This window comes from Malania oleifera, chromosome 7 (genome assembly GCF_029873635.1).
Source record: "Malania oleifera isolate guangnan ecotype guangnan chromosome 7, ASM2987363v1, whole genome shotgun sequence".
NCBI classification, from domain to species: Eukaryota; Viridiplantae; Streptophyta; class Magnoliopsida; order Santalales; family Ximeniaceae; genus Malania; species Malania oleifera.
This window is the reverse complement of record NC_080423.1, coordinates 105358527-105374226: the sequence shown is the minus strand read 5'-3', so window position 1 is coordinate 105374226 and position 15700 is coordinate 105358527. Positions and strand designations below refer to the sequence as shown.

The 15700-nt window shown below is 37.7% G+C and overlaps 1 protein-coding gene across 1 annotated transcript in view; it reads left to right on the top strand.

Moving 5' to 3' along the window:
* Positions 1 to 547: 547 nt before the first annotated feature.
* LOC131159472 (callose synthase 10) overlaps positions 548 to 15700 on the top strand; it is a 150527-nt gene continuing 135374 nt past the window's right edge. The window contains exons 1-6 of the mRNA XM_058114407.1: positions 548 to 1137; positions 11477 to 11574; positions 11741 to 11904; positions 13391 to 13514; positions 13801 to 13914; positions 14126 to 14251. Of these exons, the coding sequence (XP_057970390.1) occupies positions 930 to 1137; positions 11477 to 11574; positions 11741 to 11904; positions 13391 to 13514; positions 13801 to 13914; positions 14126 to 14251 (834 nt within the window). The 5' untranslated portion in view covers positions 548 to 929. The remainder of the gene's footprint in view (positions 1138 to 11476; positions 11575 to 11740; positions 11905 to 13390; positions 13515 to 13800; positions 13915 to 14125; positions 14252 to 15700) is intronic.

Here is a 15700-nt window from a genome sequence, read left to right as displayed (position 1 = left end):
TTCTAATTTTTCTGTTTGTCTTTCTTTTAAATATGTGAAAAATATAATTTTTTTTTGAGTCATTCGCAACTCCTAGGTCAAATTTTATTTTTTAAAATTTTTTTAGTAATATAACAGCAATATTTAATTCATAATATTTTATTTAAGAAAAAAATAAAATATACATATATATATATATATATATATATATAAAACTGCATGAATAGTGGAACTTTTGTCCACTTTATTTTTTATTTTTTTGGACAATTTAATTTTTTTTATGAAACTTACCTTTTAATCTCGTTGGTCTATAATGAAATTTGTGTAGTCCATAATTTAGCATTTACTTTTTATTTTTTAAATATATAATTCTTAGTTTTGTGTATATTTTTTTGTCAATTTTTATTTTATATTTTATTATTTATTTTTTTTCAAAAAATTAGTTTAAACCTAAGTGGACCATTCAGCAAGATTTTTACCGAGATTTTTATCATTATGTGTCAGTATCCGAATTGTTCACACCTTTTAAATCTCGTGAAGTAATCGGGAAATGTTTTCTAATCAAACTATTATTTAATATTTTATTAAAAAATAAATTTAAAATTGGAAAAAACTCTCATCGTCTTCCTTTTCCTCTTCGTCGATTCCGCTACACCACTTCCCGCGACATCCATCTCCCAGCGCGTTTTGTGCTCAAATGTCCAAAACGCGTTTCTCCTCGCGACGTTTCTTAGCCCCCGCCTTGTTTTGACCTTAATCTCTCCAACTCCATCCCCAGCACTCCGTAAGACACTTCAAACGCTCGTGCTTCCTCTACGGACTCTACACTTTCCGCAGATCTCTCTCCATTGATTCGTCAAATGCTCGTCGGCGATTCGTTTACCTAGGGTTTTGCTTCAATTTTCCTGCGGATCCGGCTCGCGTGCAGTGAGAGTTGAGCTTTTGGAGAGATGGCGAGAGTATACGGTAACTGGGAGCGCCTTGTTCGGGCAACTTTACAGAGAGAGAAGCTCCGGAACGCCGGCAAGAGCCACGAAAGGACCCCCAGTGGAATCGCCGGAGCAGTCCCGCCGTCGCTCGGACGGACCACGAACATTGATGCGATTTTGCAGGTGGCTGATGAGATACAGTCCGAGGATCCAAATGTTGCCAGGATTTGTAAGTTTTTTTTAAAAAAATATATTTATCTGCTTTGTTTTGCTTTAAATTTATATTTGGCTCTGTTTTCGTACTTGGTTTTGTTTAATTGTGAGAACGAGCATCTGGTGTTTATAGATGAACATGGTTAACTAGTACAGTGTGCTATAACGTCATGTCATGGAGCTAAATAATTAAACTCAGAAATCACCTGCCAGTTGGGCAAACTAAGCCGTGAAGCAGAAAGTACAAAAAGTGCACAATTCTTTTTTTGCAGCGTTCTACCATGCATGCTGTGTGTATTCATGCTTTTGTCCATGTACACGCTATCCATAAATGTGTTCTCATATAGCCAAGTTTTTGTTTGGATGGGTTATGCCTTTACGTAATATAGTTTACTCATCGTGATAGTCCTGAAACTGACCAACCATATGATTTTCCATGTTCAAATACTAAAAATTGTAACCACAATCAAACTATATTTTATTAATCTTGCACATTGGTGCAGATTGAAATCTAGATATCACTATATTTTTATGAATAGGTGATATAGTCCTTGGTCCTTACTCCTTAAAATAGTTATGTATTGTAATTTTATATTGGCGACTGAATGTGTTTGAGAATGCTTAGAGGGGTGAAAGAGAACAATTGTAATTAGTAATAAATTACTTTTTAGCTGTAAAAAGGTCTAAATTTAGTTGGAGGTAGTGGACTAGGCTGAAGTGGATTCGGGGAATGGTGACTGCAATACTAGGTTTTTTCCACTAGATTGATTTGGGAGGATGGGTTTTATAAAAAAATTGGAGGCTTGTAGAGGTAAAGTTGTCGTGGCTTTTGTTTTCCGTGTGGAAAGAGATCGCTAGGTTTTGTAATGATTTGTTTTTGGTGGAGGTTGTTTCTAGGGTAATGATAAAAGTCTAAGAATGGTGTTTAGAGAGATGGTTTGAGATGGAAGAGGGTGGTAAACCAATGTTTAAGACGGGGAGCATCTATGCTCGTTTATCTGTTTTAGGTGGGGATGTTGAAGAGGTTAAAAGAGAAGTTAAAAGATTGGAATAGAGAGGTGTTCGAAGATTTAATGTTTAGAAACGCTAGTATTTTAGGAGAGTTGGATGAATTAGATAGGAAAGAAGAAGATAGTATTCTCTCGGGGGAGGAAGAGATGAGAGAGTGTCTTTGAAGAATGATATGGAGCAGGTGATTTTCAAGGAAATGAGGAAATTGAGGTAGAGGACTAAGTTTAAATGGATCAAAGATGATGATTGTAACTCTATATTTTTTCATAGGATGGCTACTAGGAAATTGAGGAAAAAATTGATTAGGGAGTTGGAAGTGGATAGGGGGATTATTATATTTGATTAGAGTCAAATTGCTTTTGAAATCACTAAATTTTATTCTAATTTGTACTTTGAGGATGATGGTAGACCTATGGTTAAAGGATTAGATTGGGACCCTTTTTTTGGTGAGGAGTTGGTTTGGTTGGAGAGACCTTCTGAGGAAGAGGAAGTGAGGGCCACAGTTTTTGGGATGGAGAGGGATAAAGCTCCAGGACTTGATGACTTTAATATGGCTTTCTTTCGAGATTGTTGGGAGGTGGTTAAGGCTAATTTACTTAAGGTTTTTAATGAATTTTACGGGAATGGGATTTTAAGCAAGAATACGAATTCAATTTTCATAACTTTAGTGTCCGAAGAAGAATAAATCCATCAAGATAGCAAACTATAGTCCTATTAACTGAGTTTCCAGTGTTTATAAGATTATCACTAAAGTTTTAGCTAAAAGGTTAAGTGCGGTGCTTGATTGGACTATCTATAGGGCTCAAAGTGCGTTTGTGAGGGGAAGGCAAATCGTGGGTGCCATTTTGGTTTCCAATGAGATTGTTGTGGATATTCAAAGAAGGAAGAAGAAGGGGATCATCTTTAAGTTGAATTTTGAGAAGGATTATGGTAGAGTGAATAGGAAGTTCATGGATAAGATTTTTGTGAGAAAGGGGTTTTGTGAGAGATGGCGGGGGCATTGGATTAGAGGCTGTTTGTATAACATGAGCTACTTGACTTTAGTGAATGGTGAGCCTAAATCTTGGTTTAAGGCTATGAGGGGGGTTAGACAAGCTGACCTTCTTTCCCCATTTTTGTTTGTTTTAGTGGCTGCTATTTTGAGTAGGATGGTGGGTAGGGTAGTGGTTAGAGGTTTAGTGAAAGATTTGGAGGTGGGGAGAGAGGGATTAGTGTGTCGTGCCTTTAGTTTGCCAATGATACTATCCTCCTTTTTGAATATTTTGAGTCTCCTTCACATTTTTGAAAAGGTTTCTTGACTTAAGATTAGAATGGGGAAGAGCGGTATTGCAGCTATGAATTTTCCTATCAAGAGTGTTAGGGAGTTATCTACAGAGGTGGTTTGTAGTGTTTCGGATTTGCCGCTGTCCTATCTTGGGGTTTTTTTTTGAGGTGGGGGGGGGGGGGATTGCCTTAGATTTGTTAGATTTTGGGATCTTGTTTTGGAAAGGATTTCTAAGAGATTGGATGAGTGGAAATGTGCTATTTTTCCTCCTGGTGGTAGAATAACGCTTATCCAGACTTGTCTTTCTGGTGTCCCTATATTTTATCATTCAATATTCAAGATTCTGACAGGGGATCGCTAGTAAGATTTAGAAGATAATGAGGGACATTTTGTGGTCAGGGTAGGGGGTTTTAGGGATTATTTGGTTAGTTGGGGAGTGGTGGGTAGATCTAATAGGAGGGTGGTTTGGGTATTGGAATTTTGGTGTCTAGAAACATAGCTCTTTTGGCTAAATGGCTTTGGTGGTTTCCACTAGAGAATTCGTCCCTATGGCGTTTAGTTGTTAAAAGTATGAATCAAATGAGAATAAGTGGGATACTAATTTGAGATTTAGATGTTCTTTTAGAGAGTTTGAGGAAAGCTATCTCTCAAAGTTATCCCATCTTCATTCCATATATTAAAATCCCGGTGAGTAGAGGTAGTGATATCCATTTTTGGAAAGATCCTTGGTTGGAGAATGCAGTTTTGTCCACTTCTTTTCTACATCTTTTTTGCTCGAGATCAGGATAAGATAAAAATAAAAAATAAAATAAGGGCAGCTCGGTGCACAAAGCTCTTGCGTATGTAGGGACTGGTGAAGGGGTGGACCACAATGGATCTGTAGTACGCAGCCTTAACTTGCATTTTTGCAAGAGGCTGTTTCCACGCTTCGAACCCGTGACCTCCAGGTCACACAACGATAACCTTACTGTTGTGCCTGAGATTAGGATAAGATGATTCCATTTTTTCTTTTGTTGTTGATCCAGGTGGTCAATTGCCTTATTGGGATTTCCACTTTCGCAGATTGTTAAATGATTGAGAGATGGTAGAGCTATCGTCTTTGCTAGTCTTGTTGAATAATTGTTGTTTGTCTTTAGATGAGGATGGTTGGTCTTGGTCTTTGGATCCTTTAGGGGTTTGCTCTTGAAAATCTTTTTGTGATTTTCTGAATAGGCTTAATTGCCTTTTCCTCTTTCTATAGATCCATTTGGAAGGCCAAAGTCCCTTTCAAAATCACGGCTTTTATCTAGTTGGTTGCGCTTGATAGAATTAATACTGATAAGTTGTTGTAGGATAAGAGACCTGTGAAGGGTATATCTCCATACATCTGTGTTCTTTGTTTTAATTGTTCAGAATTTGCATCGGATTTGTTCATTCATTGTGATTATGCTTGGAGGGTATGGAATAAGCTATCTGGTAATTTGGGCGAATGTTGGGTGAGTTCAGAGGGGCAGTGGATGACTTTCTGGCTGTTTCTTTTGCTGGTTTTGGCAGGAAAAAGAAAAGGAGCAGCACTCTGGAATTGTGGTTTTTTTTTTAACAGTTTTTTGGGGGCTTTGAATGGAGCATAATGTGCATATTTTTCTAGGGAAGAAGTCATCTCATTTTATTGTTTGGGAAAAGATGCATGATTCGGTTTCTCTTTGGTGTGAGGGGCAGGGGAATTTAAGGGAGTAACTTTTTCAATATTCCGTGCGATTGGCGCTGTGTTGAAGTGTTAGTTCATGTTGGTTTTTCTCTCTCTCGTTTCTTTGTTTGCTGGTTGTTTCTTTGTGTTTTTTATCTGGATTTTCCAGACCACGTTAGGGAAATGTCATATTCTCCTGGCTGTATGTTCTTATTCTATTAATGAAATTCTTCTTTTACTATAAAAAAACAGTAATCATGACAAAATTTATATATCAATGCTTACCAAATTTACCACTTCCCTGGAAAAAAAAGACACTTTCCTATGAGTGCTTCTAGGTGATTTTTTTGATAGGTTCTTTCAAATAAAATTAGAGAATTTTTCACTTTGATGACACTTTACGTCACTTCCAATTAATTTAACATTGCTTGGATCAGTTAAAGAAATTAATGTTTTATCAATTTTAAAACTGTGTGTTTATGAGATGACGTTATTAGGATTTACTTTGTCAATAAATATTATGTTTAATTCATTTAACATTTGAATTTTTGTATCTTAATTTGTAGAAAATGCAGCCTTGCATATAAACTTTGTGCTTAATTTTTTTAAGAAGTTAATTGTGTTGTTAATGCTGGATTATGTGAATAACTTAAGTGCTGAAGAAAAGTAGGTTGTTTAAGATTTATGATTATAGGCCTATTAATTTAGTATCCGGTGTTTATAAAATAATCACCAATGTTCTAGCTAATAGGTTGAGTGGGGTGCTTTGATATGACTATTTCTAAGGCCCAAAGTGCTTTTGTTGGGGAGCGGGGACAAATTGTGGATGCCATTTTGATTGCGAATGATGCTATTGAGGACATTAGAAGGAGGAGGAAGAAGGGCTTCTTTCTTCAAGTTGGATTTTGGAAAGGCTTATGAGAAAGTGAAAAGGCTTATGAGGAAGAGTGGTATCACGGCAATTAACGTGCGTGCAAAGCGTGTCAGAGAGCTATGTTTGGAGATAGGGTGTGTTGAGTTGGATTGGCTGTTTTCTTATCAAGGGGTTCCTTTAGGGGATAATCCTAGGTCAGTTAGCTTTTGGGACCCGGTAGTTGAGAGAGTGGCCATGTGTCTAGATGGGTGGAAGGAGCTCTTTTTTCCTTGGGAGATAGGATTACTCTTATCCAGTCTTGTCTTTCTAGTATTCCATTGTATTTTCTTTCTATTTTTAAAATTCTAGTGGGCGTTGCTAGTAAGATTGAGAGGATTATGAGAGATTTTCTTTGGTCCCTGGTAGGGGTTTTAGGGATCATTTGGTGAGTTGGGACGTATTTTGTACTTGTAGGTCTAAACAAGAGGGAGGCTCGGGTCTTGGAAATTTGGTGTCTAAAAACAGTACTTTTGTGGCCAAATGGCCTTGGCGGTTCCCTTTAGAGGATTCTTCTTTGTGGCATAAAGTTATTAAATGCAACTTTGGACTTGACAGGAATGGGTTGGATACCAATTTGAGTTCTACATGCTCTTTGGAAAGTCCATGGAAAGCTTTTTCTTAGATTTGCTCTCTCTTTATTCCCATACTAAATTTGTGTTGGGTAATGGGTGTAATATTCGTTTTTGGAAAGACCTTTGGTTAGGGAATTTTGTCTTGTCCAACTCGTTTCCTTGCCTATTCCGATGAGCAAGGACAAAATGTTTCCATTTCTTCTTTCCTTGTTGATCCGAATCGTTCTTCATCTTTGGAATTTTCATTTTAGGAGATATTTGAACAGCAGGGAAACAAATGAGTTTTCTTCATGGTTGGTCCTGTTGAATAATTGTCGGGTATCTTTGGAAGCTGATAGCTGATCTTGGCTTTTGGATCCCTTGAGGGTCTATTCTTGCAAATCTTGTTGTGAATTCTTGGTCAGCCCTAACTTTTCCTTCCTTCTCTGCAAAACTATTTGTAAGGCCAAACTCTCCTCTAAAATCAAAGCTTTTATTTGGTTGGTTGTGCTTAATAGGATAAATAACTTGCTGCAGATTAGGAAGCCTTTAAAGGCTCTCTCTTCAGATATATGTGTGCTTTGTTTTAACTGCTCAAAATCTGCTTTTTGTATCTTTTCTTGCATTGAAATTTGCATAGAAAGTTTGGAAGAAGTTATTCAGTAATTCTGTTATTTTGGAGAAAGTTGGGTTTATCCAGGAACAGTGGAGGTGTTGTTGGCAATAACTTTTGGATTTGGGAGTAAGAAGGAAGGAAAAGCGTGATAAATTAGTGCTTTATTTGCTGTATTTTGGTGTTTATGGAAGGAACGAAACTCACGTATATTTTGAGGGAAGAAATTAGCATTTTTGTTGGTGTGGGAGAATATTCATTTTCTGCCTTCTTTGTGGTGCGTGGGTTATGGTAATTTCAAGCGGATATGCTTCTCAGATATTAAGCAAGATTTGCTTTTTAGTTGACTTCTTACAATGTGCTGGTTTCTTTGGGTTGTTTTTTTACATTTTTTGGTTTTCTTGTTTCATTCTCCTTGGGGTTTCCCAGACTTTGTTAAGGAGGTGTCTTCTCCTGGCTGTACATTCTTATTCTATATAATGAATTTATTCTTCTATAAAAAAAAAACTAAGTTTGGGGAGTGTTAAAAAATATTACTTTATTTTAATAATTAAATAAATAAATTTCAATAAATAAATTGATGTACTAGTATTTTTATTGGGTTACAACCTATGGTATTCTTATCATCCTGTAGGTTTTGAGCTTGTTTCAGGGCTCAAGATTTGTGGTCTAGGTGCTTTTAATTTGATTCACAATGGAATTCTAGTATTGTATTCTTATCATCCTGTAGGTTTTGAGCTTGTTTCAGGGCTCAAGAGTTGTGGTCTAGGTGCTTTTAATTTGATTCACAATGGATTTCTAGTATTGCCATGATTGCTTGGTGTGGGTTCCAAGAGTGGCCAATGACTGACAATCCGTGCTCAAGTGGGATTTTGGGATCTTGTGGCGGCTAAGGTTTCTAAGACCAAGGGGGTGGGGGGGGGGGGGGGGGCGCGGTGGTGGTCATATTACTTCAGTTGAAGCTTGTTTTTAGTTTATTTTTTTATTTGTTTTAATGTCCCGGTTTGAGTTGCAGGTAAGTTAGAGAGGATTATGGGGAATTTTCTTTGGTTTGGGATGGTGAGAGGATAGATCATCTTGTGTGGTCGGAGATCATAGGTAGGTCTAAGTGTGAGGGGTGCTTGGGTTGTGGTAATTGGGTGCCTAAAAACACTGCTCTAGTGGGTAAATGGTTATGGCGTTTACACTTGGAAATTAGTTGTTAGTTTTGGCGTGAAGTAATCAAAACAAATTGGCTTGCACGCAAATTGGTGGGATGCTAATATCAGAGGTAAGAGTCAATTGTGAACATATGGAAATTCATTTCACAAGTCGTCCCTTTTCTTTGCTCTTGATTATTTTATAGTGGGAAAAGGTTGTTGGGTTTGTTTTTGGGTGACCTTTGCCTAGTGTAGCAGTGTCTTTCATTTGCTTTCCCTTCACTCTTTCTTCTTTCTTTATGTCATGCTACACCAATCTCTTCTTTTATGGTTGTTGATAGTTATCTTTTTCCTGCAGAAATCTATATGATAGAGAAGTGTTTGATCTTTCTTTACCTTTCATGATATTAGAGTTATTTTGCTTGTTCTTTTCGTGGGATGTATACACACGAATTTGGATTCTTTTGGTGTTCTTTTCATGTAATTCTTCCTATCCTCATATGAGTCAATCCTCTTCTTCTTTTCCTCTTGCAAATAATTTGGGGTAGGCTTTGTGTGGATGGCCGTTTTTAATAGAGTTAACACCAACAATATGTTAGAGACTAGAAGTCCTTATAAAGGTCTGTCTCCTTGTGTGTGTGTGTGTGTGATGTATTATGATCATGGTTATTAAAATCGTAATCCAGATCGTAGCATTGTATGATTCTACGGTCTAGATTCACCCAAACGATCCAAGTCGCAACAAAATCGGAATCAAGTAGAATCGTAAAAGATTCGTTAAAATCGTAGAATTGGAATTGCACAGATCCTACACTGTTACCTGAGTTGGGATTTTTGTTTTCCCTTGTTTGGGCTTCAATAATGTGGCCCAATACATGTTTTATTTGCCCAAAGGCCCCAAAAGGTTTATGTTTGGTCCAAAGTCTTCTAAAACTGGGGCAAAATGGCTCCCAGCCTCCCATGAACAGATTTAGCAGAATCTGCACCTTACTTCCCTGGGGTTTGACACCTCAGTCCTCTACTCATTGAAATTCAGCAGCCCAGCTCTGGAATTTCCCTCCTGTTTGACAACCTGAGAGCCCTCCATCTGGTGACTGGTTTTTGATCAGCAGCAGCTGGCAGTCTTGCTGTCTGATCAACAGTTCTTTGGTGTTCAACAGCCAGAGTTCGTGGGGTTCAACAAAAGCTCAGTCCTCAGTCCTCTTCCTTCTTTGTTGTTCAACAAGAACATGTCAGTTCTCTTCAACACAGAGTTTTTGTTTGATCAGCAGCAGCCAAGAAAAGAGCCAAGCCAGGCCCAGCAGAGATGCAGAGGTGTGCTTTGAAACAGATTTTTTGCTTCTTGAATGGACTCAATGGTGAGCACTGTTTTTCTCCTCCTCCTCCTTTTCTCGGTCTTCCCCTTTTTCTTCTTTTTATTGTTTGAATTTTTTATTGTATTTTTAACTTCTTATACGTACTAAGTTACTAACCAAGTATTAGTCTTAAGACTCGTGATAAAGTTCCATATATATAATCTTTTAATATTTATTTTACATTGAAAGTAGAATCTTACAATTCTCGATCTGATTCTACGATTCGATCCTGCAGATTCCTCCAACGATCCCACCTAGAATCCCAGTTCTAACAATCTTGATTATGATTGTGGTGGGGCACATGCTCGTATTTTTCTTCATTGTTATATGGCTTGGTCTTTATAGAACAAGCTTTTTGGTATATTCAGAGTGTTGGGTATGGTACTGTGGTCTAGTTTTTTGAAGGATTTTCTTATGATTGATTTTGGAGAATTTGGGAAGCTTAAGGATGCAAGGAAATTTCGGTAGTGCGCTATTCTTGCCGTCTTGTGGGTGGTTTGGTTGGAGAGAATGCTAAGATGTTTTGAGATCAGGATTTGTCTACCAAAGTGATCCGCGATTGGATTATTATTATTATTTTTTGGCTATGCTGTGGATCTTTTGTCTGGTTTCTTTTAGGGGTGTCGTTTTTTCTGATGGACAATTAGATTGATTGGCTCTGTCAGCTTGATTTTGTTCTTTATTTCTACACTGTATATTATTTATTTTTTCTTTTTTGTTTTTTTTTTCTTTGGAAGGATTTCTTATCCTTCTTGTATATTTTTCAGTGTTTTAAAAGGCGAAGGCGTAAGGCGAGGTGTAAGCCTTTTGGCACTGTATTTTTAAAAATAATTAATCAATACAAAATTATATATATATAGTATTAAAATGAGAAAAATGTTAGACTAATGGAGAAAATCTTTTACGTATTTACTATTTCCAAACAAAATCTTTTTTTTGCCCCTTGAATCAGCTTCAGACATTTCAGCAGGTGCAGAAGATTTAATTTAAACAATTAAAATATGAAACAAAAACCTGAGAGACGAGTAAAGAACTCAGACATGTGAGACTTCGAAAGAGAGAGAGCAGATGCTGAGAGAGAGAGAGCAGAGGCTTCGAGAGAGAGAGCAGATGCTGAGAGAGAGAGAGAGGGAGAGAGTGGGTTCGAGAGAGAGCAGATGCTTCGAGAGAGAGCAGAGGCTTCGTCGAGCTTCATCCAGGCTTCGAAAGAGAGAGCAGAGGGTTTGCCGAGCTTCGTCGAGCTTCTTCCAGGCTTCAAAAGAGAGAGCAGAGGGTTCGCTGAGCTTCGTCGAGTGTTTGAAAGAGAGAGCAGAGGCTATGAGAGAGAGCAGAGGCTTCGTCGAGCTTCATCCAGGCTTTGAAGAGAGAGTGAAGGCTTTGTCACGCTTCAGCGACAGAGCAGAGGAGAAGAAGCTTAGCGGGAGACTGAAAGGCGTACGCATTGCTTATGAGGCGTAAAAAAGTGTGGTTTTTTGGCTTTGGTGTACGCTTTGTTGGCTGAGGCGAATGCTTTCTTGGATTTACGCCTTTACACATACGCCTTGAGACGTTTTTGTCCCAAAACGCACCGAGGTGCGCCCCTCAAAAATGCCTTTCAAAACACTGATATTTTTTCTTCTCTTAATAAAGTTTTTTTAAAAAAAATAAAAACAATGATGACATTGGTTTTTGAGATTATGCTTGTCTGAGCTGATCCTATATAGTTGGGTGGTAGGGTTTTTCATTTTATTTTATTATTATAATTAATTTTCATATCTTGGCTATTATCTGGAGTTTATGACATCATTTTTTTCCCCCTGTTTTGATGAGGAATAGTTTACAGAAATGTTCTTGTTTGATTTAGTGTGTGAGCAGGCATATTCTATGGCACAAAATCTGGACCCCAGCAGTGATGGTAGAGGTGTCCTGCAATTCAAAACTGGTTTGATGTCTGTGATCAAGGTATTACCAAATGTGGAAATTCAAATGCTATATATTGAATTACCTACTAACTTCACTGTTGTCTTCCATTTATTTTTTCAGATTTCATTTTTTACACATGCTAGCTACTTTTTGCTGCTGATAAACTTGGTTCTTTATGGAATTTTGATTTGACTATTTGCTGTAGCAAAAGTTTGCTAAAAGGGATGGTGCGCCAATAGACCGAAATCGTGATGTTGAACGATTGTGGAACTTTTACCAACTGTACAAAAGGCGACACAGAGTGGATGATATTCAGAGAGAGGAACAAAAATGGCGGGAATCTGGAACTTTTAGTGCGACTCTTGGAGAGTATGCCAAGTTACACCCTATTGATTCTAATCTAGTGTGCTGCTTAACCTAGTGTTCTGCCTATAGATTTTGATGGGCCAAAATTTTTTATGGAGACTGAAAAATAAATGTATTTTATCAATTGTTGAAGGATCAGAACTCTTTATCCATATAAAATAACTCTTATGTTACAACTTGAAACTTACACTTTCGAGCTGCTTTGATTTGATTTGTAACATCATTTTTCTGTGCAATCTACCAGCATAAAGTTTCCATCATTTGATTGTACTAGTTTCATTATATTGTTGCTGTCAACTTGTCATATCTGCACTATGTAGTTTTTTTGGTTGGCAAGCAAAACTATTTAGGCAAGATGTGGTCATGTGATCTTTGCCCATGTCTTTAATAAATGTCATCAGGGTCTTGCACACATGCGCCTTGTATCCATGTTTTGTATCAATGACAAGTCATCAGGGTGCTTAGCACCTAGGGTTGGGCTTCATCACTTGATACAGGAGCATGCAAGAGGGCTTTTTGACTCATTAAAACCAGAGGTTGAGCCCATTAGTTATTTTGAATCCAGATTTCTTTCTATATTACACTCTATGCCCTTTTTTTTTTTTTTTTTTGGGTTTGAAGTGCAGCCAATAATTTTGTTCCAAGTCATTTAAAAAGTCACGTGATACCTTGTGACTTTATATCTGAGTTTGAACTTTGAAGCATGAAATTGGGGCCCTAGGTTTGGACTCTGCTAATTTGGACCAACTCCATGCATTATTGATGTTTGTCCAAGTCCACACAATTCCAAGGCTGCAAACCTGTGTTCCCAAATGCAGAGTTAGTGAGCTAGTGAATTTGGATGGCTGAGATTTAACTGGAACTCATATATAATGGTTTGAGATACTAGGGTTAATGGAAACTAGTTATTGATGATCTCTTTGTAAATCTCTGTGAGCACTTTTGCTGCTTGTGGGAGAAATACTGATCTGATTTTTTACTTGAGCTGTTGAACCCTGAACTGTTTGTAGTTCCTACTTCAGTTTTTAATTCAATCTCTGCTGTATTCTCTTCTGTTTTTGTGGTGGAACCCATGCATGCTTTGCATCACTGATCCCTTTCTGTTGCTTATTGAGTTAAAAACTGGGTCCAAAAGTGTCATTTCTGGGAGAGGTAAAAACTGAATGCACAATCACTATGCTTCAGGGTTTGGAAACCAGAGTTTCTTCAGCTTACTTCATTTTTATTTTTCATTTTAAGCAGACCACCTTTTCTTCTTCATTTTTAAATTTACTATTTCCTATAATATTTATGAAAAACATTACGTTTTAAAATTCAGAAATGGGATTCTTGTGAGTGAACTTGGCTTTGATGCCCATCATGCTGTCTTGTTATTTGTTACTGGTTCGCTTGAGAACTGCTAATGTATGATTTTAATATTTTTTTTTTTCCTTTGCAAGAATGAGTAAGAGTTTGACACGGGTGCCATGATCATATTTTGGTTTTTAAGGTTGGAATTCAGATCTTCCAAGATGAAAAAGGTGTTTGCTAACCTGAGGGTGCTTGTTGATGTCCTGGAGGCTCTTAGTAAAGAAGCTGCTCCTGATGGAGTGGGAAGACTAATTATGGAGGAGGTGTGTTTCGTTCCCCTTCTCTAAATGTGATTTCTGAGAAGCTGGTTACCACCTATAAATTTTATATGGCTGCACCTTTCCACTTCTCAAGTTTATCAAATTCTCAACTGTGACTCTCACTTGGAGACGAGGGAGATTAATCTTTTAAAATTTATTGAACTTTTTTCAATTGGCTTACTTGGCATGCTCTAGTTTTTGGTTGTCACTCAATGCTTAAAAATTGATGGAATTTTGTTTGAGTGAAAAGTAATGATGGAGAATTGCTGTGCTTTTGGTTTATTTTCAGTTAAGAAAAATAAAAAAGGCAGATGCAACATTGTCTGGGGGGGAGCTAACACCTTACAATATTGTACCATTGGATGCGCCATCATTAACAAATGCTATCGGACTTTTCCCTGAAGTGAGTCAAACCTCATGTGAGAGTGTTTACCATTTTCTGCTGGCTGTATCTCTCCTTATTTGTATCATACTATGGACTATCTGAAGAACTTCTTGTTGCAAGTTCTTTATTTTCTTAATCACTTAACCTGAAGAGGAATATATGTTGTTCTGCTGGCTATTTTTATGTTTCCTGCTAATCTATTTTTGTTTTTATCTGGCTAATTGTCTAGGTTAGAGGAGCGACATCTGCAATAAGATACACAGAACATTTTCCGAAGCTTCCTGTTGATTTTCAAATTTCAGGAATGAGGGATGCAGACATGTTTGACCTTCTGGAATATGCATTTGGTTTTCAGGTTTGCATATTCTTTTGATGTTTGCTTAATGGTGCTGTGTGGTGCAACTGATTTTGTATCAGGAATTTTGCACGTCATGACTTCACCCCAGTTTTGGTGGTTACATTTCTCTCTCACTCTCCATCCACGAATAGGCTTCATTAAATTTTGTTTCACAACACATTCATTAGGACATTCTTAAGTATGGAATTAACCGCACATAATTGTGACATTCTTATCTGGATAAATTGCTTGCAACACATTGTACACAGCTGTACACAGCAGAGTTACTGACTATATTTCTGGCCTTGGTGTTCCTTGTTAATGCTGCATGAATTTTGAGTGGCTCAGATATATAGGTTTGGCATCGCTGTCATGTGAGACATGCTCAAGTGAGGTGTTAGAAGAAGAAGAGAACATTAAAATTTGCTTGGAATATGTTGTTACAGTATAGATGAATTGGAAGTGGGTATTGCTGGAGGCTCAAAGGTGGGAAGCTTCAATATACAGTTCCAATTCTTGGCTCCTTCAAATATAGGGTTTTTATATTTGAAGCTTTTGTAATAGTGATAATGATTCAGATAACAAATGGGACCCAAATACACTATCTCTGCCTTCCAAACCTTGTCCTCGTCCTTCAACACTTCCCTTTCTATGGTTGGAGGTGGTGCTAAACATGGATGAACCATCATAGAAAGAAGCTTGAGGAGATGATTGAGTGCCATCTTTGATGATATGTTGTATTCTAGCATACGATTCATTCTTGGGTGGCGTGGATTCACCAGCAACCTAGACAAAAGCTTGGCAGCCAGAAATTCTGCCCTCTCTCTTAATCAGCTCAATGCCGAAACTAACTGGTTGGTAGATGTTGAGTTCCTCCACATATGGACAAAGTGCTACAATACTCCCTAATGGACCTACTTCTTGGTCATATCTGAAAAAAACTTCACATAGGTTACAAACACGAGTTTGATTTTTATCTCGAGAGCACTCCGCCAAAAAAAGAACACAGTGATTCTCTTTTTTTCTCTCTCCCCCCCTCGCGATACTATTCCTCTTTTCCTGTTGTGTGTTCGCTATGATGGATTTTGGTCTAGGATATGACGACACGAGTGATTCAGATTGAAGGAAAATACTTTGATCAGTGTTTGGACAAGGGCAAGGGGACTTCTTCTCTGCTTGTGGTCGAGAAGAATTTTATTCACAACAAATGGGTGAGGTGAGGCTATCAGAAGAGGCTGTCTTCTTGTTCATCGGAGGGTTGTTGGTTTTTGATTGGATGGAGAGGGTTTTCAGAGATTTTGTAATGGTATTAGAAATTTTTGGCTGTCGATTAGGTGGATGAAGGTGGGAAAGGTATTGTAGTTTGGGTTGGGATGGAATCGTTGGAGGTTTTCTGTGTTCATTCCTGGTGGTGTAAAAAGGTGAGGATGGCGAAGCTTTGCAAGTGCCTTCTGTGATCTGGAAAAA